Genomic DNA, 21,168 nt, shown 5'->3' on the forward strand with positions numbered 1-21,168 from the left:
GGCTCTGACACCATGGCCTGTCGGGGGGGCTGCTTCTGCCATGGCCCAGGAGGCCTCACGTGTGGGCAAAGGGGGCAGGTGCATGCGGCGCCATGCTGCATTTGTCCAGCTGGTGCCTCCTGGGCTGTTTTTGCACATTTTCACAATTTTTCAAATGGTAACAAAGCTGTGAAATGTGCATGGAGAGGTCCTTACTTGTGTGACCATTTGGTGAAATACTTTTCAGCCTGAATGCCCCTGCCAGGCCATTGCAACAGTACACTCAATCACCTGCACTGGCCTGGCTCCCGTGGCGGCCAGCTCTGCCGGTGGGCTGGCGCGGAAGACGGGCTGGACACGGGGTGAGGGGGAACATTCCCGAGTGGGCCCTGTTCTGCTCCAGGCAGCGGTTGCAGGAGGGGAGAAATAGCGGGAGCGCCGCTCCAGGGACTCGGAAGCAGCTGCTGGGGGGCGGTTTAGCGGGCGCACCAAGGACCCGGAAGCGGTTGCAGTGGGGAATGGGATAGCTGGTGCGCCGCACCAGGCACCTGGAAACGATTGCTGGGTGTCTCCATGCGCCGGCTCCTGGCAACCGGCGAGCGAAGGCGCGAGAGCCGGGTGCGGAACCGCTGAGCGCGCGGGGCGGCCGCCGCGATGCTACAGGAGGCGCGCGAGGGGCAGGTCACCGCCGTCACCAGCGCCCTGTCTGCAGGTAGGCGCCGTGGCCCGGGCGGGGAGCAGCAAGCAGAGCCGTAGATCGTAGGAGTAGGAAGTGGAGCCGGGCGCGCAGGGGGGAGTGGAGTGACATTGGCGCGGAGCCCCGCTTGGCTGGGTCCAGCCTGCGAGCCTGCTAAGCCGGTGCTGTGCGAGAAGCCAGGCACCGAGCCGCTGGGGGCTGCGCTATGCCCCAGGCCATGCTCGTGGGCGCAGAGACAACATTGTAAGTCCTCTGTGAGGAAAGCTGAAGGTGGCATTGTAAAGACAGTTGAAGCAGCACCTCCAGGCACTTATTTAATCTGAGTGCGTTGCAGTCACCAGGCTCATGTCTCGTCACCTGACTGTGCATCGCCAATCCTGAGAGCATTCCTGTAGGGTAAGCAAGAGCCTGGTTCAGGTCCTTAGCCCAGGATCCACCTGGCAGATACAGGGAGGCTTAAATTATCCTGAGGAAGTTCAGAGCGAAGGACAAGCATAAGTAGTGTCAGGGTCAGGGCCCTGCCTGTTATATCTGGTGATGTGGGCACGTCTGTCATGCGCAGGGCAGTGCCAGGCAAACATAGTGCAAACAAGCCCCTGAGCTGGAAGCAACTTGGGGAGGTTAGTGTGATTCTGCAAGTTGTCTAGAAGTCTGTAAGTTTAAGTGACTGTCATTTGAGCCTAGAATTTGGGTTTTGTCCTGTTGCATCTTTCATTCATGATAGTTTGATTTTTGCCAGTTGTAGCTGAACATCTGTAGTCTGTTCTGAATTAGCACTTTGCGTTGTTGCAAAGGGAAGCCAAGGAGCAAATTAGTGAGTTTGAGTTCACAAAAGGGATTTTGCAGTAATGAACATGGAATAAACAATGTAATGGGCAATTTTGCATATTTTCACACTCTTTCAAATGGTAACAAGGCTGTTAATTAAAGAGTCCTTACTGGTGAAGTGATTATTTGGTGAAATGCTTCTCAGTCTGAATGGAAAATATATAAATTGCAATGTGAAGCTAAGCTCCTCTTATGCTTTATTTGCAGCTTCTGTCCACTGTCAAGTTGAACCTGTGGGAAGATGGTTTGAAGCTTTTATTAAGAGGAGAAACATAAATGTTTCTGCCTCTTTCCAGGAGTTGGAGGATGAGAAAGAGCTGTCTGAAGAGTCTGGGGATGAAGAATTACAACTTGAAGAATTTCCTATGCTAAAAACACTTGATCCAAAGGACTGGAAGGTATACAACAAATGCAAACGGTGTTAACTCTTTCATTAAGCATATTATGGGAAAGTTACTTGTGGTCCATAGTTATGTAAAGGCTCCACTCTCTGGGTATTTTTCCCTCATCTGGATTATTCCATGTACTTTAGCAAATAGCTTCCTTTGTGTTTTCCATAGGTAATTAGGTGACTAAGTGAGGATACTTTTTTACATTCTTCTATTTGAGTGTCAGTGACTTCCCTTCTATTAATCAGACTAATAAATATGCATCAGAAAGTGATCTTCGCTCTATTCTCATTTTACTGGAGTGAAATCAGCTTGAGATTCAGTCTCAGTCTCTCTGAAATCAAATATGCCTCTCTAAGAAAATAGCTTTTTTCCTTTTGTTCTGAGGAAATGTGGACACCTTTTCAGCAATGTTTTCAGTGCATCACTGAGAATACAACAGGCAAGGTTCATGTCATGAGAACCTTCACTGAAGTGAATTCCTGTGGAGCTGGTTACAATTTTGTAACAAGGGCTTATTTTGAAATGATTTTGTATATAATTAGATATTGAGAGCCTGTGGATAAGAAGTTTGAGTTGCCCATTGCTAATCTTTATACATACAGAGGAGAATTCAGCCCTGCTAAAAGAAAACTTGAAAAGCTTTCAAGTCATATTTGTCTGAATATTTTGTTTCGTGGGTTTTTTAGGTGCAGTCATCTGTAATCTATTAATGTTTGTAATTCCTTATCAGAATCAAGATCATTATGCAGTACTTGGACTGGGACACATAAGATACAGGGCCACTCAGAAACAAATCAAAGCAGCCCGTAAGTACATTTTCCCTTTTAAAGCAGGGTCATGGAACTCTCTTCTCTATCCTGTATGTGCATTTCATGACTAAATATAAACATGTGCTTCATGGACCGAGTGTGCATGTTTTTCATTAAAGAATGTCCACCCTAACACTGGATTTATTTCATTTACCAATCTGTAAAGTACAGTTTGGTGGCTTGTTTGAAGAGATGCAGTCAATTTAAAAATCACATCTATCTAAATTGCTTTTGACTATTCTAGTTACAAATAACAATTTAATCTACTCTGAAGAAATGTTTACTTTATTTTTTTGGTCATTTATTTCATCCATTAGATAATGTTTTGTGGGTATCACCTTTGCAGTATTCTCCCAATAGCCAGTAAGATCCTATCCTGCAAGTTGTTCCATACACATTCCTGCACCTTTCATTTGCTCATTTTCTGTTTCCTTCCCCAAAAAATCTCATTTAAAAAATGCAGACAAGAATTCCTGCACTCCTTTGGTTTTTTTTTTAAAAAATGATCATGTGCTGGTGGTAGGGATAATGTTTCTGTACTTTGCTTGCTAGATAAAGCCATGGTTTTGAAGCATCATCCTGACAAGCGGAAAGCTGCAGGGGAGCAAATTGGTGAAGGTGACAATGACTATTTTACCTGCATAACAAAAGGTAAGAGAAGACTCATATAATGCTGTTAAGTGATCTGTTTGCTTAGAAGTATGCTGGCAGGGATTTAGCAGGATTGTAGGTCTTATTAACTGAAATGTTGCTTAATTGCTGTAAAGCCAAAAAACATAGTTTCCTATTTTACAAAGTTGTTTCAAGTAAGCAGAGATCAAATTAAAGCAACCTTCCTTTTGTTGAAAACTGCTCCAGAATCATGTCTCTTATCCTGCACCTGATGTGCACAGCACCTGTTTCCCATTCCACTTAAAATGATAAGATAGAGTAGGTAATGCAGGTACTTATGGTGGTGTATTGAGATTGCCACATGCCACCTGAAATAAACTCGAAAGCTGCTGTGCCTAGTAATAGACTACTTAAAGGGGAAAAGTCAGTTGTGGTTAGAGATCCTGACCTCTTGTGTCCTCCCTCTGCCAACAGAGCATCTGCTGACTTGATCTAAGGTATCAGTTTCTTTAGCTGCTATTACCCTAGCTGGCCGAGTGAACTCGGCTGAACAGCACGTCTCTCCTTGCCTTTAATGCAGTCACTTTGGAACCCTGCTTCTGACCCAGCCCAGGGAATGTTCTAGACGCAGATGAACACGGCCCGGCCCGGGATTCTTACCTCAAAACAAAAATTCTTGACAAAGTTTTTCAAAATCCCAAAACGCTTAGAGACCTCCTGCATTTCCCAGTTTGAAATGACTTGCAATTGCGGAATGTAAGTGAATGATAGTACGACTTTGTAACAACATCTTTCTGAATTGTTAAAATCATTGACCAAAAACATGTTTTTTCTGCCCCAACTTTGGGCTTGTGAATATTTAAAAAAAAAAAAAAGTAAATAAATGTCCTGTTTCAATTTGGGATAGAAAAAAATTCTCAATATCTCACAGGATGGGAAAACAGTCCCCTGCTTACCCCATTGCTACAATCCTGTTGATGCTGATGGGACATGTAACACTGGAAAAGCCTAGGGCTGCAGGCCAACCTTGCTGGTGCCTACAGAGGTAGCAATTTCCTTGCTGAGAGGGGAGATTGTCCAGAGTCTGGATTCTGTTAGAAATTAGAAAGCCATGGTTGTTGTTATAGCATCCAGAAGCCCTGCTCCTGCTGTGCTAGGCTCTGTACAAATACAGAACAAAACAACAACAAAGTGGAACAAAAAGGCAGTGGAGTTCAAGGAGACAGAGACAGCAGGAGGGTTTATGGTGAAGGAACAGTGTTATGGAGAGATGGGGAGGTGGTAAAAACAGAGATCTAGAAACATAGGTTATTTGGTTGGTTAAAAGAAGGCAGGACCTAGAACGGAGTGTAGATTTAGTGATAGGGTAGAAAGCCAAAACTAGAGGTAGAGGAGTAGTTGGTGGTGAACAACTGTAGAAGACTGTCCTCTATAGCAGTGCTTCTCAACCTTTTTTTGTACCAGGATTGATTTCTAAACGTTGATAGCCAGTCCTCACCCAGTGCCCCTCATTTCTGACCTGCTGCCCCAAGTGTGTGGGTTGGCGGGCGGGAGAGGTATGGGGGGCCCCAAGTAGTACCACACAGTGAAAAGCCATGGCTTCCTGTGTTTTTTCTCTTTTAAAAGAGAATCTATTTTTAAAGTTTGTTCACGACCCTTTCTTATAGTCTTGAGACCCACTTTTGGGTCGCAACCCATGGGGTGAGAAACACTGCTCTACAAGAGACAGTGGAGGGTGGATGGGTAATTGAAGTGGAGGGTCTAGAAAAGGAGTGGACATGAAAGCAGGAGGAGAGATGGGCTTGGGGGAGAGAGCAATATGCATACCTGGCATGTGGAAGCAAAATCAGAACCAGTAGTACGGCAAGGAGAATGGGAATGGGAAATATTCTGAGGGCGACACGGGGTCCCTGGCATGTATGAGAGGGGGTGTTTGGGGACACAGAGCCATGGTATGAGGGAGCAGGGAATTGTGGGTGATCTTTTTAATAAAGAGGGATGGAGCATGACACATGGGGAGCTTGCTGTGGAACTGAAAGGATGCAAGGAACCCTGGTGTATGGTAAACTCGGTCCATGTTAGGTGTGAGGTCTGCCACTCCTACTTCAACTTCCTAAACATGGATATACGGACCAGATGTTGCCTCCTAAATCTGAAGCCAGCCCACCTGTATGCTCTTAGCGAAAAAGCAGCAACAGGAGTGGTCACTTCTCACTTGGCATTTCCTCTTAGTTTGCCCTGGCCTTAGAGGTCTGAAGCTCTAGGAGGTACAAAGCTTGACTTCCTAATTATTTACTCTGAGCATTCAATACAGTAACTCTTCACAACCAACTCCTCGTTGCCAGAGCAGGGAGCTTTTACAGTAGGAAGAGGTAGAAATTACATACCCAGGCTGATGTAATGGCCATTTTAGAACATTATTTAAAGCTCTGGTTGGAAATCGCAGTGGCACACTTCCAGTGTGAACTGCAAGTGCTTCAGTGAGTAGCTTCTGCCAGTGCACTGATGTCCTCCAAGAAGTCCTTGGGACTCCACAAAAATGTAGGAGTCTGGCTACCAGAAGTGATTGCAAGGTCAAAAGTCACACCCCAGGTTCTGTGCTGAACTAATCCTTGCAAAATCACTTACTTTGCCATGTTTGTAGCTGTATTTCAGTATTTTGCTATTTTTCATAGATCTTCCACTTTTCTTCAGTGCTTTAATATTCTGTAAGCAGGAGCCAACAGCAGTACTGCTGCAATTGGAACAAAAACCTTGAACATGAAGCAATAAAGTGTGGTGGGTCAAAAACAAACCAGCAGATGCATATGAAAACCTTAGATTTTTATGTGTAAAATTCCCTCCCAAGGTGCTATCTGTACATTTATCTCCACTCTAGCATTTTATGACCTCTCCATTTTTTTTCTTTTCTCCAGCGTATGAAATATTGTCAGATCCTGTGAAAAGACGAGCATTTAACAGCATAGATCCTATTTTTGATAATTCGGTACCTTCTAAAAGTGAAGCAAAAGAGAATTTCTTTGAAGTTTTTTCACCAGTGTTTGAAAGGAATGCCAGGTAAGCTGCACCACAGACTTTTTGGCTGCTGTGACCACTGGTGAGAACAGGGTATTTGCGGTCTGGTGCACTGTGTCTGTGCCTGGGAAGTGAAGTAAATTAGCAAGAGTTTATAATTAAAAACAGGATGTTGCTATCTTTTAAATTAATCTTAAACTGGTAGACATATGAAACGAGGGGATAGGGAGAACCAGTGTGTTACCTGCCATTCACTCAGCAGAGGGATGCATTTGCAAATATTTATAGTTCTATATGCTATTTCCCATTTTACCTCCCAGAGTTGATGCTGTTTTTCACTGGTACGTTTATCTCTGTTCATATCTGTAGGTTTGGAAATGTTTGCATTATGATGCTGTCACTATCATGAGTATTCTGAGCAAAGTAATGCAAAAGTTAGCTAGCAAAAATGAACTGAGCCTAGACTTGAGCGTACTTTTACTCTATTTTAAACCTTTGTTTTAAACAGGCTGCTGATGATTTTAATATAGATCCCTAAGCCCGCTTCACAGGCATGGGCCTAAATTTGGGATGGTGGGCAGGGTTGTTTTTTTTTCATGGCTCAGCATGTATTTTTCCCACTACTCTTGAGGGAAGTGGGGTTTCATCTGCTTCCATAACAAACTCTGCACCCTATAGAGCTTTAGTCAGTGCGTGGGGAAAAATGGATCAGAGGCAAGGTATATATTTTTCCTCTCCCCCACTCCCCTATGGATCTGTGGAAAAATGAATGTAGTCTGCAGCAGAGTTGCATTACCTACAGCAGTGGGGATCAACCTTTTTGGCGGGCATGCCGCAAATTAAGCCTCACACCCTCCCTGCGTACCACTCTGGTCCCCTTCCCCTGCTCATTTTGCATCCCTGTTCTCTGCCCTGTGCTTCTTGCCTTATCTGGTGCTGTGGTGCTGCCCCTTCTCAAGTCTGGCATGTCACACACAGAAGCTGCCTGTGCCACTTGTAACACACGTGCCACAGGTTGGCAGTCCTTAATCTATACAACCTCTGGAGCTACTCTGCCGGGGAGATACAAGAGCATGGAGGGACCCTAGAACTAGTCTGCTTGGAGGACTCTGCCAGTAGATCCCCCCAGTATGTACATTGACTTTGGGGAGAGGATCTGTCTGTTCTTTGATGTTTGAGTGTAGACCTTCACAAGCATGGTTAGGAGAAAGCTCAGAAGGAAACTTCACTTGAAGGAAACTTCACTTGCTGCAGTTCCCTTCTCCCTGTTTTTTGGTAGCAGGGATGATTCTGGCTCTGCTGTTAACACGCATACTAGTGTGTAGTTATTACTTCCTGAATACTGTAGCTGTTATTTGTTACAGATGGTCAAATAAGAAAAGTGTTCCTAAACTTGGGGACATGAACTCATCATTTGAAGAGGTGGATGCATTTTATTCATTCTGGTAAGTGGAAGTTTCACTTCATAAACAAGGTACTTTCACTTTAAACATGCCATGTTGAATGGTAAGGGCTTTCATCTGTATGTCATTGGGTCAAGTCTGGTTTGGGCTGATAATGGCATTAAAGTTACCTAAAGACTCTAGTTCCTGGTTAATATAGGTCTGTCTCATAAAACCACCGTATTGGCGATCTGACCAGAATGCCAAGGGTTGAATTGATCTTCAGCTCTGTGAATTACTGGATCTCTCTGTACACCAGTCTTGAAGAGAGAGCCACCAGGCTTACTGACCATTTGTAGTAACTGTTGAAAGAGGTTGTGTCATATTAGATTCCTAAAAGAGATCTATTTACATTTTTTCCAGTTTTAGCAATTGTGATGTGTTACAACAAGCTTTGTCTTACAATTAACTGGGACGTCATAAAAATAAGTATGCTGGTCAGTTGATACATAAGAAAATGGCCCATACTTTTATTTTTGCTGAAATGTTGCAGAAAAACATCTGGCAGTTTGCTATTCTGTCCTCTCATAGGTAAAATCTAGTTACTTATGTTTAGATTTCTTTCATCTTGATTCTGTTTGTTTAAAGTGTCACCATAGAGCAGGGGTCAGCATTATTTTCTGGCAGCAGTCTGGAATGACCAGGATTGGGTCAAAGGTGGGTCAGCATTAGGACCTGGTTGCTGCCATTGCTCCCCTCTGATACGCAGCTACAGTGTGGCATGGGCAAACACCCGACCAGCTAGCACAGCACAGTAGAGCAAGGGTAAAGGCCGTTCATTGGATGGATCTAATGACTCCACAGAGCAGATCTGGCTCAGCCTATAAGTTGCCAACCCTTCCCACAGAGCAAAAGGAAGTGATGATCTTGGCAATCATAGACCCTATTGTTATGAAATGCAGTTTCTGTTTCTAGCCTTGCGAAGACTCGTGTGACTTCAGTGTGCCCCAGCTTCTCTAGGTATAAAACAGGGATTGCATTAGTCTGCTTCACAATACATGGGAGCCTTGAATGAAAAAAGCTGTAGACTTATTATTAGTACTAGCATGACTACTGACACAGCTGCTTCAAAAAATGTGAAAGGCTAAAATCCTGAAATAAATTGGGTGGGTGGTAGTTCCTGTAAATGGAAGATTGATGGAAAAAATCCTTATTGAATAGTAGTTGGTTTAGAAGTCTTTGTCTGAATAAACAGCACTGTAGTACATTGAAGCAGAAGGGTGAAATCATTCTAATTTCCAAATGTATTGGGAATGTATATTTCTTAGAGGTTGCTTTTCTTGAATTTAGCGCACAGAGCAATTCTTCGGTATTCAGTCAGATCTCTAAACTGTCTACAAGAACCTAAGATTAAGACAGAATATTTTTTTAATTATTTTGCTACACTTTTGTTTTAAAATTTTATTTGGAAATTGTAGCTCTACCTTCATGTGGTTCTTCTGGTGTTGTTTTTACTGTAGGTATAATTTTGATTCATGGAGAGAGTTTTCCTATTTAGATGAAGAGGAAAAAGAAAAGGCTGAATGGTATGTACGGTAAAGGTCCCTGACAAGAGACCGACTAACACAGCAAAATATTTTTGGCTTTTTCTTAGACTGTTAATTAGAAAGAGGGGAAGGAGCATAGTTACTGGAATATAGGACTCTGTATGAGGAATTCTGAGTTTCATTCCAGCTTCTGCCCCAACCATCGACAAATTATACTGCCTTTGCTTCACTGTTTGTAAAACTGGAATATTTCTTGCTCATTTCACAGCTGTTTGTGAAGCTCTGCAAGATCCTAAAATAAAAAGATTACACAGGTGCAGAGTATTTATTTCTTGTTGTGACCACACTGTGAAGTTACACAGATACAAAGAGATTGCAAGACCAGATTGGACTTGGAGCCAGGGTGGTATAACTAGGTGTCACTTCCCTGTCTAGTTCAGCACTGCACCAGTCCTCCACTGTACCTGCCTTGTCTAATTGGATTTAGACAGGAAGGTGCTGATGTCTTGGTGTTTCTACGGGTCCTGTGATGTTTGTTTAAAACAAAAACAAAAACAGTGGCATCAACTGAATGTCCTGACTATATTCCAAGTGAATGTTTGATTCTTCCTACTGTATCCCTCCACCTCCTGTAGCTACTATTCACAAAAGAGTAGAGTGTAAGTTACAGAAAATTATATCGCCTAACTTGACCTTGTATTTCACAAATCACTAATTTCATCAAGTCACTCCTCCACTGAGCTTCCTTATCTTCCAGAAAAGCATCCAGTTTTGATTTGGAGGCATTGAGAGATGTCAGGTTCATTTCCTTTGTCAGGTTATTCTGGTGGTTAATCACTGTTAAATCCTTTCTTACATTCAAATTTGACTTTGTCTGGGGTCATCATGCAGCTCTTGGCCCTTTTGTCCCTTCCTCTGCTGTTAGATTCATGAGCCATGTAGTGCCCAGTACTTTCTCCCTTTGAAGGGACTTCCACACTGTAAGCCAGCTGGCACTCACTACCTTGCTGGGGCAGGTTTTCCTTCACATGTGAATTGTAGAAGCCATTTGAGAACTGCCTCCCAAGGAGCCCTTGCACACCCTCTTGGGAGTATGCTGAGGTGTGTTGGGAGCCAGGCTACTGCAGAGATCCTAGGCAGCCCTTTGATCCAAAGGGTAGTCCTAGGAGCCTGCCAGAACTTTGACAAACCATGAAGGAAATTAGAGTTACAGTAGGGCCTTTCCAGCTGCTAGAATGGCGCGTGACTGGGGGGATGCAAAAGTTGCTTAAAGCTGGCTAAGCACCTCTCTCCCCTTGGGCTGTGAGTTCTCTGGTGCCCATCTCAGGGCACAGAGGTGCCCCACATTTGTAACTGATTGGTAAGCTAGACAGTATAGGGCTGTGGAGGTGTCATGGGGAGGTTCAGCTAGCAGGCTGCCACTTCATTCTGTAAGTCTCCATTTTTTGTGTTTGAAATAAAACCCCCTTCAAAATGGGTTGTGTACTGAAACTGCTAATAGACTATTAACTGTGCTGGTAAATGGCTGGGCTGAACTAACACCATGCCTTCCAATTTGAAGTCGAGATGAGAGGAGGTGGATTGAAAAGCAGAACAGAGCCGCCAGAGCACTGAGGAAAAAAGAAGAGATGAACAGGATAAGGACACTGGTTGGTGAGTGTAAATCTTAACTTCTTAAAAAAGGGCATTTTGTTAACACCAAAAATCTTCCAAGTGCCCTTTTCACATTCACAATACTCCCCTCCTCTTAGACAATGCCTACAGCTGTGATCCTCGAATAAAGAAATTCAAGGAAGAGGAAAAGGCAAAGAAGGAAGCAGAGAAGAAAGCGAAGGTAGAAGCAAAACGAAAAGAACAGGAAGCGAAGGAGAAAGTAAGCTTTGGTTAATAATTAACCAAATTATTAATTAACTGTATGTACTTAGGCCAAGAAATTCTGAGACCTGATCTCTGCCCAGGCTTCTAGATCCTAGAAAAATCAGAAATTCAGAATTCCACTGAGATCTGGGACATGATCTCTTCCACCTTGTTCCAGTGCCAAAATGCGTGGGGAGATGGGGACATAAACCTGTCAGGGCTGAGCAAGAGTGAGATGCGGCCTACCAGCCAGAACACAAACCCATTCAAGTGTCTAACACTGACTTTCTGTGTAGTGCTGACTGTGCCCTGTGGCCTGGGACAAGTCACTTCCATTTGTGAGAATGATGGCATTACTTCCTGGAAGTGTTGTGTGGATTGGTTGGTAAAAAGCATTTTGTAGATGAGCAGCATTATGTACTTACTAATGATAGCAATCTGCAACATACCAGCTGCCAACCCTTTCTGTTATTTAAGAGGCTGGAAATTGTAAGGTGCTAAGCACAACAGTGTAACTTTTCAAAAAGATCTGATCTCTTGCAATTTGCAAGCGTGCATACTTGCAGGATGATTGTGTGTTTTTTCCAAGCACTGGTTCAAGAACAGAAATATGAAATTCTGTATTTCAAATTGCCATACATTTGTATGTTAAGCAACTGAGGATGGTCAGTTTCTAGTAAAGTATTTATGTAATGGGAAGCATATGTGTTTATCTCTTTTTTTTTTTTGAATTGTCAGTCTTCCAAGCATTTCAGTCCTAGTGGTTTTATTCAGTCTATTGAAATGGCACATCTGACAGCAATAAGAATGCCAAATTTCAATTTTTCCTTTGATTGCAGCAAAGACAAGCTGAGTTAGAAGCAGCACGGTTAGCTAAAGAAAAGGAAGAGGAAGAAGTCAGACAACAAGCACTACTAGCAAAAAAAGAGAAAGAAATACAAAAAAAAGCAATTAAGAAGGAAAGGCAAAAATTAAGAACAACATGCAAGGTAAATACGTCATTATCATCAGATGTAGATGGCAGTAATAAAATTGTCACACTTGCTTTGATCAGATCCTTTCTTTTTGAGCCAAATCACTTGTACGTTTGCTTTAACAACTGGGAAGGGGGCATAATAAAATTGTGTATATAGGTAAGTGCCTTGTATCTAGTCAAAACACTTCAACTATAACTTAAAAGGAAATATCCTGATACTTTTTTTTAGTACCAAATCAGACCATGGAGAGAAGTTTTGCTGCGAAAAAGCAAACCAGCATCACTTCATAAAGGCAATTTAGTATTTTATTTTTGAATGGTTAAAGTACACTTAGTATGGTTTTCAGTTACATTCATAAAAGTTTTATAGCCATAGTCATTTTAATAGTGAAGAAATGTAATAGAATTTGAATTTTATTGTCCTGTTCCTTCAAGAGAAAAAATGTACTTTTTTACTTTCAGAACTGGAATTACTTCTCTGATAATGAGGCAGAGTGTGTTAAAATGATGGAAGAGGTGGAAAAGCTTTGTGACCGTCTTGAACTAACAAGGTACGTTTTCCTGAATCTCACTTCTCTGCATTTTGATATCCGTCTTTCTAATAGATCTCCAATGTAACTTAATAATTTATTTTTAGTCTGCAATACTTGAATGAAGCACTTACATCCACGACAAGGGAAGGAGGAAAGGCGGCTGTAGTTAAACAGGTAATTATATATGGTGTCCAACCAAAGTAATAAAGATTAATGGTGCTTACTTGACTGAATGAGAACATCTTAACAAGTGAATGTTGCTGTAAGATATGCATCTTAGCTTAGGTTATTTTTAGCATGGTATGAATAGTTCTTGACCTGAATCTCATTGTTCCAAACCAGACAGATTTGGTAGCTACTTCTAATAATAAAGAGCATAGTTCAGGTTTATTTTAACTTTGTGCTACCAGCACAGCAAAAGTGTATATATTTTTAGATGATGCATATTATGTAAATATCACAGTATCTGGTACAGTATGCCATAAATAGATGAGGAAGTTCAGATTCCCCCAGCAAGAATAAATTAGTCAGTGAAAAAACACCCTGTCTGTGTTTATTCTCTTATGCAAGGAAAATCCTAGCACCTGGGGCCAATGACTGAGGTGGATCCACAAAAGGACTTTAAGGCCACAACTTTTAATCACCTAGCTGCCTGGCAGAATCCCATCTCAAGTGAGGTGCCTCAGCGCCTTAGCTGAGGCCTGGGGAAATTAGTGCTTAGGAATGGGATTCACAAAAGCCAGGAAGGTGTGCTTAAATGCTTAAGCCAGCCAGCAGGAAATGCTGAGCACTAAACCCCATCTGTTTTAGTGTAAGAAGCTTCCTGTTTGGTTTGGATTCACAGCCATCTGTTAGGTGGGTGTTTGCACCAACCCTTTCTCATAAAACATGCAAGAAGGTGGTGCTATCACCATCTCCCTTCATCCAGAAACCAGGCAGCACTTACCCAGGATGTGGAAGGCCAGTATGTACCAGTTGGTGCCTTTGCTGAGGAAGCTTAAGCTCCCACCTTGCACCTCCTAGTAGTGGACTAACAACAAGGTTATGGGGGCTCCATCTCTGCTGTTGAAGTGGTTCAACTTTTATAGCATAAGCAAGCATTCAGTCTGAGAGAACAGCTCTGTGGCCCAGAAATTTTTATTTGATATTAAGTACTTCTTAGGACAGGGATGGAAGCCCAAATCTTCCCCCTCTCACCCATCCCAAGGTGAGTGTCCTAACCACTGCGCTGTAAAGAGTTGGCTGAGAAAGGCGGTAAGGAGGTTGCACACCAAAATACCCTATAACAGTGATTCTCAGCCAAGGAGTCATGGCCCCTGGGGTGCCCTAGAATCCTTTCCAGGGTGCTGTACAGTGTTAGCACACTTTGGTGTGCAGACATGATTCACAAGACAAACAAAATATATTTCAAATAGAAATTTGTGGTTGGGGGTCTTTCTGAGGTCTTTGCAACAGAAGAATCACTCTGTTAGTTTTCACTTGTTTTTTAACTACAGAAAAATAAGCTGACATTTGAACACATTTGGTGCCTTGAATGTAAAAAGGTTGCGAACCACTGCCCCATAACCTGGTGTCTAAGGCTGCAGGATGTGAGCTTTGTTGGTTCAGGTCCTCTCAGGCAGAGGAAGGATTTGAATTACTGTCTCCCACTACCTGGGTAAGTGGTCTAACCACTGGACTATTGAGAAAATGAATCACAGTCACTCCCTCCTTGCGGTTGTCTTGCAAGGCACAATCCTGGAGGGAGCTGTGGACGAGATACAACATCACTTAGTTTATGAATCTTGCCTATAGGACATAGGCACCTACCTACTCAACAATAAGGCTGGGGTGGGCAAAATATGGCCTACTTACTGATCCTATCCTGCCTGCTAGACACTGCTGAAAGCCTGAGGAGGTGAGTCCATGCCAGCCAAAGAGGGGCTTGGCCTGGGGATGCTATCCCCAACTATCCTGGTGTAGTGTGGTGGCAGCAGCTCATTGCAACAGGCAGGACAAGCTACTTGGCATGCTGCACTGCACCCCATCTGCCATAGTGCCAGGACTGCATAGCACCAATAGGAAGCTGGAGTGCAGGAGTCTGTATGGTCCAGCCCAGCCCTCACTGTGGCAGAGCAGAATGGCACAAGGCACAGATTTCCTTTCTCAGGCTACTGGTGGTGGCCAGTAAGCCCCACAGGATCAGTTGGTGTCCTCCTACCCACCCACCCCTCAGCTCTTCTGCAAAATTTGGTAAATGGCTGTAATTGCCTGCCCCTGGTTTAAGGTGTACCCAGATACAGACATCTCAGGAAGGTCTATGCTGTACAGATGTGGTATGGACATGCCCAAGTTAGCTTCTTCCGTAAACCTGTCTGGATCCTGGATAAGTATTTAGCAGCTGATGCCTATGTTGCTGCAGGTAGACTGCTTGTACCTAAGCTAGAAAGACTGCTCATAAGAACTACAGTCATGCCCAGAGATGCCTAGGGAATTTTGGTGGCAGACATTAGGCCTGTGGGAACTTAGCGCTCCCCTTGAATTAAGGCAACAGTTGAGTAGGGGTTTTGAAGATCTGTGTTTTGGATGTAGGCATCTTACTGCCCCTAACTCATTCCAGGTTCCTGTGTCCTTTTGTGGATCTAGCTCCAAGTGTGAGCAGTGAGTCTAGGCCATAAGGTAAAACACTAATTGACAGTATCAGTTAAGTATCATGAGTTCACACTGCCTGTGCACCCACTGGTGTTTTGTGATGCCTGTGAGCATAACTGCATTGCCCTTACATTGTTGCCTTGCTGGAGAAGTCACAGAGCAGAAGGGTTGTGTTGTGCCAAATATAATGCAGAGACTAAAGAAACTAAACAAAGTTGAAGGCCTGAAAGCAGTTCCAGCAGCTGAAGAGTTAGAGGGGGCATTTGGTGTGGCTTGTGCCAAGGATATATTAAAATTAATAGATGCACGTTTCCATTCATGCAGATAGAAGAAGTAAATGAGCAGATAAGGCGAGAGAAAGAAGAGGCAGAGGCTCGCATACGTCAGGCATCAAAGAGTTCAGAGAGGTCAACGAGCAGCGGTGGAGGGGGGAGTAAAAACTGGTCAGAAGATGACTTGCAGTTACTGATTAAAGCTGTGAACCTCTTCCCAGCTGGGACAAATTCAAGGTACCTGGTCTCCTTTTCTGCATATTAAATGTATTAAAGAATTACACAAGAATTTTCCATTAACTAAAATAGAAAAGGCCAACTCACTGCATTTCTCTTGAATGCTCCTTTAATATTTTTGCCCAATGACATCCCTTGATGTTGGCTGCTGAGTCTAATTTTAATTCAGGCTCAACAGCTCTCTGGCATCACTTTGCCTGGGACAAGAATTGGGTTTAGAGGCCTTGACAAGTGCTATCCCAGGCTTAAGTCTAGATTCTTCAATGGGCATGTCCATGTGGAGATGAGTGCAAGGTAGAGATCTTAGCCATTAAAGCCCAGATTCACAAAGGGATTCAAATAACTCCTCCCCCCCTCCCATCACAGAATCCAAGGCCCCAAATTAGAGGTTTGGACTTCCCATACAATAACCACAGTAGGGTCTGAGCTACCAAACTAGCCAGTTGAAATCCTGAGAATGAGTTTTTTTCCATTACTACCCCCCTCCAGGTTTTAGTCACTATGCTGTAGGTTACAGGGAGGCATTTCCCTCCATTCAGTATTCATAGCCTAGAACCCTCCACTGAAGGTCAGCATCTAAGTCCTCTTAACAAGCTTTTATTTTTTTTTTCTTTTACCATTATTTAAATGGTGGGACTTCTCCTCCTGGCCAATAAATGAGCTGAGAGAGGTGAACCAAGGCCTCCAGCCACTATCTCCCTTCTCTGAGAAGGGCCTCAACCCCCAGACTATGTAAACTCACTGCACTATAATGCAAAATTTTCACATTGCTAGGTGAATACCTGATATACTGTTCACTGTTTTAAAAAGTGCTTCCAAAGCACCGAGTGCCCAGGATTAGACTTACTTCTGCATGCATTTACTTGAGCTTGTCTGAAAAGTATTTTAAGAGATTAATTTTCACCACTGTAGTATATACTCTGCATTATTTAAACTTGTTTCTTATTTCTTTGTCCCTCCCCACCCACCTCCCATCTTCATGTAGGTGGGAAGTTATTGCCAATTATATGAACTTGCACTCTACTACTGGAATAAAACGCACAGCAAAAGATGTCATCAATAAAGCAAAGAGCCTCCAGAAACTTGGTATCTTTATTATCTGTGTACTTCTGTGTTTATGTAATAGCTTCAACTTTCCTTTCAAAAACATCATTTGTTGTCTGTTCCCAAGTTGTTTCCATCTCCAAGAAGGGAAGAGAACATTGGTGTTGGGAAACGCATGCCTCCTGAGTGGAAAGAGATCTTATTTTGTATCTTATGAAACAGCTGCACTGCTGCAAAGTGCAGATGCAGTTCAGTGCAAGACTTCAGGGCAATTTCCAGCAACAAAATACCATGATGCTACCCTGTATACCAGTCACACTGAAAATATTTACTCTAGTAAATCTCCAGGGGTGTGGTTAATAAATTATCCCAAGGTAAGAGGAGGATGGGCTTTATCATATCGGCCATTACTACACCATGGGAAGTAAAAGAGAACCGATTCAGGGGTAAGCTACCCTGGTTTAGTTTTCACTCAGCTAGGAGCAGACACACGGGAGTTACCACAGAGATGCTAATGCCTGGTAATTCTCCACCGTGATGTGGGTACAATTCACTCATGTTAGTTTCCTTCCAAATATTATTTTCCTCCAGCTCCATTTTGCAGTAGAGATTAAATGCATTGCTTAAAAAGAGTTTTTCAGTCACTTTGAGAATTCACTGACATATTGGCATGAGAGTCCTAATATTTCACAGTATTCCTGATGAACTGCTTAGCCATGTAGACCATCTGGGTAACATTTTTTCAGTAAAGACTTGAAATGTTTAAAGTCCTCCCTTATGGGTATAACTCCACTCAGCTTTGTGTAAGGGCTTCAGGACCAGACCCCAACTCTCTTGATGGTATTCTGATAGCTGTATAAGTTTCTGAATTTTTTTAGTTCTATTATAGGTTTAATCTAGTATGCATAAAGATCAGAGGCTTCAGCTACCAGCCTCATACTAAGGTTTGAAATAAAACGGATTATCAGAGCCGTGCTAAGTATAGATGAGTGTTTCTGTTATGAGCTGTATTAATATTCAGTAGTTTAACTTTGCTTTGTGGTAATTCTGCCAACTAAATACAGCTCTGTTACCCTCAGACCCTCATCAGAAGGATGACATAAACAAGAAGGCTTTTGATAAGTTTAAAAAGGACCATGGAGCAGTGCCTCAGCTGGACAATGCTGCACCTTCAGAGCGGTTTGAAGGTAAGGATGAAAGGGAAATATTTTCAGCCCTCCAGAGTACTCTTTGCTGTAACTTTAGTTTGGTAAGAGACTATAGCCCAAGTTCTGAATTTAAATGGCTGTAACAGGTTTCCAGCATGTTGGCCTTCCATGCTCAGCAAGTTAGGCTTCCTGTAGAGCACTCTTTCCCCATGGGACAGAAGCCATAGCTAATAGTTATAGCTAAGGATGCATAGGATCCACTGCAGGAATGGAGACATAACTCCTCCCAGCTTGGCTCTGAGCCCCAGAATCCTCCACTTAAGATCATCTTTGGCAGGGAAGGGTCCAAGCCTTTGCTTGGAATGTTTTAAGTATTTCTTTCTTGAAATGAAAAGTTTAGACACCTTGGCTCCAGGAACTTTAGTAGTACACATCTGTAGAAATAATTTTAACACTAGTTTCAGCATAAAAGAAGTCTCATACTTGAAAAAAACCTACTGAACCAGAAATCCCTTTTCTTTAAACAGGACCACTCACAGATCCATCCCCTTGGACTACAGAAGAACAAAAACTTTTAGAACAAGCTCTGAAGACATATCCAGTAAATACCCCTGAAAGGTGGGAGAAAATAGCAGCTGCTGTCCCAGGCCGATCAAAAAAAGACTGCATGAAGCGATATAAGGTAAGACATCCTGCCTTCCTATAGTTGCGTGATAGTGTTGCAAGATGCTAACTGGCTTTTAGGTGCTGTGGCCTACAGGTTCAGCAATGATAATTTGTGAAAAAGCTCAGAAAAGTCAGACAGCGGAAGTGGCAACAAGGATGTATCTAAATCAGAAATAATGCCTCTAAAATGCTAGTCTGATCAGCATCAGTAGAGAAATAGGAATAAGTTCCATAGATTCATAGATTAGGGGCTGGAAGGCACCTTGCAAATCATCAGGTGGGTCCAGGTCCCCCACTCTAGGCAGGAAGACAACTGGGGTTGGGTGACCCCAGTGAGGTGACTGTCCAGTCTCCTCTTGCAAAACTTCAGGGTAGGTAACTGCACCACTTATGGAGGGAGTTTATTCCACAGTCTGGACACCCTGACTGTGAAGGAGTTTGTATCTATTGGTCCTGGTCTTCCCCAGGGGTGCCCTAGTGAACAGTTGTTCACCGAACTCCTGATGTACTCTTCTGATATAGCAGTAAGCTGCTATCAAGTCCCCTCTCCAACCTTCTTTTCTTCAGACTAAAGAGGCCCAGGTCCCTCAGCCTTTTCTCATGTGGCTTGTCTTGCAAGTCCCTGGTCATACAGGTGGCTCTTTTCTGGACCCTGTCAAGTTTTTCCACATCCTTATTGAAGTGCAGCACCCAGAACCGGACACAGTACTCCAACTGCCGTCTCACCAGTGTGGAGTGCAGTGGGAGTATCACTTCCTTAGTTTTATACGAGGTGCATCAGTAGATGCATGCCACTGTGTTATTTGCGCCGCTGATCACTGCCTTGCACTGACAGCTCATATTCATGCGCTGGTCAGTCGTTACCCCTATGTCCCTTTCGGCTGTGGTGCACGTCAGGCTGTCACCACCGAGCCTGTATGTATGTTGAGGGTTGTTTGCCCCCAGATGGAGCACCTCACACTTGGAGTTTAAACTCCAAGTGTAAAGTGCTCAAGAAGTTAAAATTTAAAACTTCCTTACAAAATTCAGTACTGCTGAAAAGGAAAGTGTTTGTTTCACAGAGATGAAGGAAGGTTGCCATTCAGTCAGGATCAGGGTAGATATTTAAAAAAAAAAAAAAAAAAATCACTGACTTTACGGATTTTCATTATGTGAATCAAATTTAAGATGCTTTTAACCTATATATTTATTTGTTTTTATGTTAAAGCTCAAAGATATTATCATAGAATAAGGATTATAGTTTCTAATTATATACTACTTGAGACAATATATTCATGTAACCTTTTTAGAAAAGTTTTATAAATAGGTCACAACAGGCCATGGACTATAGGAGGGACCCAGTCATAGGGGGTTCCCAGAAGTTTCTCTATAGATCAGTAAAGTTTAAAGAAAACCACTTTACCCACAGTAACTCCAGAGCTCAGCCTAGAAGATCCCATTAAACATCTCTGTGATGTTTAGTCTGAGTCCTGACTAATGGATTTGTCTCTCCAGAAATAACATCCATGTTAACAGCAGTATATGGAGATGAGATAAGACCTGATTACCTACTTATCAGCCCTATTGTCTCTCTGTAAGTGAGTGTACAGAGTCAAGCCCTTATCCAGAGAAACTGTAAAGTTTCAAGAAGTTAAATGAATATAGGATTGTTGGAGGTGGAATAGATCTTGGCAAGGTGGAAGAATATGGAGATAAAAGAAAGGAAGGAGGATGGACAGCAGAAATGAAACATTGAGCAGAATTTTGGTGAAATTGCAAAATATGTCTGTAACAACCATTTTACAGCAGCCACTCTGAAGAAAATAGAAGGAACCTCCTGCAGGACTTGCAATGGAATGCAGTAGTGAACTGTTTTAAGCAATATATTGAGAACTGGCCAGATCTGATTACAATTTGTGAACAAAGTTGTGACAAAATGGATGAAATTGTCATAGCCAAAGTTCTCAACATTAGGGTAAAGAGAAGTGTAGAATGTGAGCTGACTATCCTGAAGCCTAATTTCCATAGCCTTGAACAAAAATTATATCAACAACAAGATGCACTTTGTAGAAAAGTTATTAAAATCAAGGCTTCCTACCCAGTGATTGTAAATTAATTTGATTTAAATCACATCCACCCTGGTCAGGATAAACATACATTTTTAAAAGGATGACTAGAATGTATGTTATAGTACTGGTGAAGGTAGGAAGTTAGAGAAAGGGACAAAGATATTGTATTTTGTGTCCTGCTAACATCACAGATGTGAATAAATGTTAAGTCATAGCTTAAATTTGGACATGCAACATATCCATAGCCCTGAATTCTTAGCATAAAAATGTATTTAGTCTCTCCTACATTTTTCTAACAAGTTATCTTAAGATTAGTTGTCAGAATGTGCAAATTGAACTTTTTCTTCTCCTTTTACCCTCAGGAACTTGTTGAAATGGTTAAAGCAAAGAAAGCAGCCCAAGAACAAGTGTTGAATGCTACTAAAGCCAAGAAATGACTCTTACTGACAATCTTTGTTTTCTGTTTTATAATAAAAATGCAAATACTGTATGTTT

The 21,168-nt window shown here is 42.5% G+C and overlaps 1 protein-coding gene across 1 annotated transcript; it reads left to right on the forward strand.

Moving 5' to 3' along the window:
* The first annotated feature begins 519 nt into the window (after window positions 1-519).
* On the forward strand, window positions 520-21,163 carry DNAJC2 (DnaJ heat shock protein family (Hsp40) member C2). Its single transcript, XM_019543592.1, has 17 exons — window positions 520-691; window positions 1,712-1,902; window positions 2,627-2,702; window positions 3,258-3,356; window positions 6,233-6,374; window positions 7,697-7,777; window positions 9,235-9,300; window positions 10,823-10,914; window positions 11,013-11,134; window positions 11,958-12,107; window positions 12,557-12,645; window positions 12,732-12,801; window positions 15,583-15,767; window positions 16,753-16,853; window positions 17,891-17,998; window positions 18,487-18,641; window positions 21,036-21,163. Exons 1-17 carry the CDS (start codon window positions 634-636, stop codon window positions 21,108-21,110), a joined length of 1,860 nt encoding a protein of 619 aa, XP_019399137.1. The 5' UTR covers window positions 520-633; the 3' UTR covers window positions 21,111-21,163.
* The last annotated feature ends 5 nt before the right edge of the window (window positions 21,164-21,168 follow it).

Source organism: Crocodylus porosus, unplaced genomic scaffold (genome assembly GCF_001723895.1).
Source record: "Crocodylus porosus isolate Cpor-Errol unplaced genomic scaffold, CroPor_comp1, whole genome shotgun sequence".
NCBI classification, from domain to species: Eukaryota; Metazoa; Chordata; order Crocodylia; family Crocodylidae; genus Crocodylus; species Crocodylus porosus.

Excerpts from the sequence above, each read along its gene's own strand:
- DNAJC2 (XM_019543592.1), top strand. The coding sequence starts at position 634 with ATGCTACAGGAGGCGCGCGAGGGGCAGGTCACCGCCGTCACCAGCGCC. Across the intron at positions 692-1,711 it reads CACCAGCGCCCTGTCTGCAG|CTTCTGTCCACTGTCAAGTT; the intron begins GTAGGCGCCGTG and ends CTTTATTTGCAG. Across the intron at positions 12,802-15,582 it reads AGGCGGCTGTAGTTAAACAG|ATAGAAGAAGTAAATGAGCA; the intron begins GTAATTATATAT and ends CCATTCATGCAG.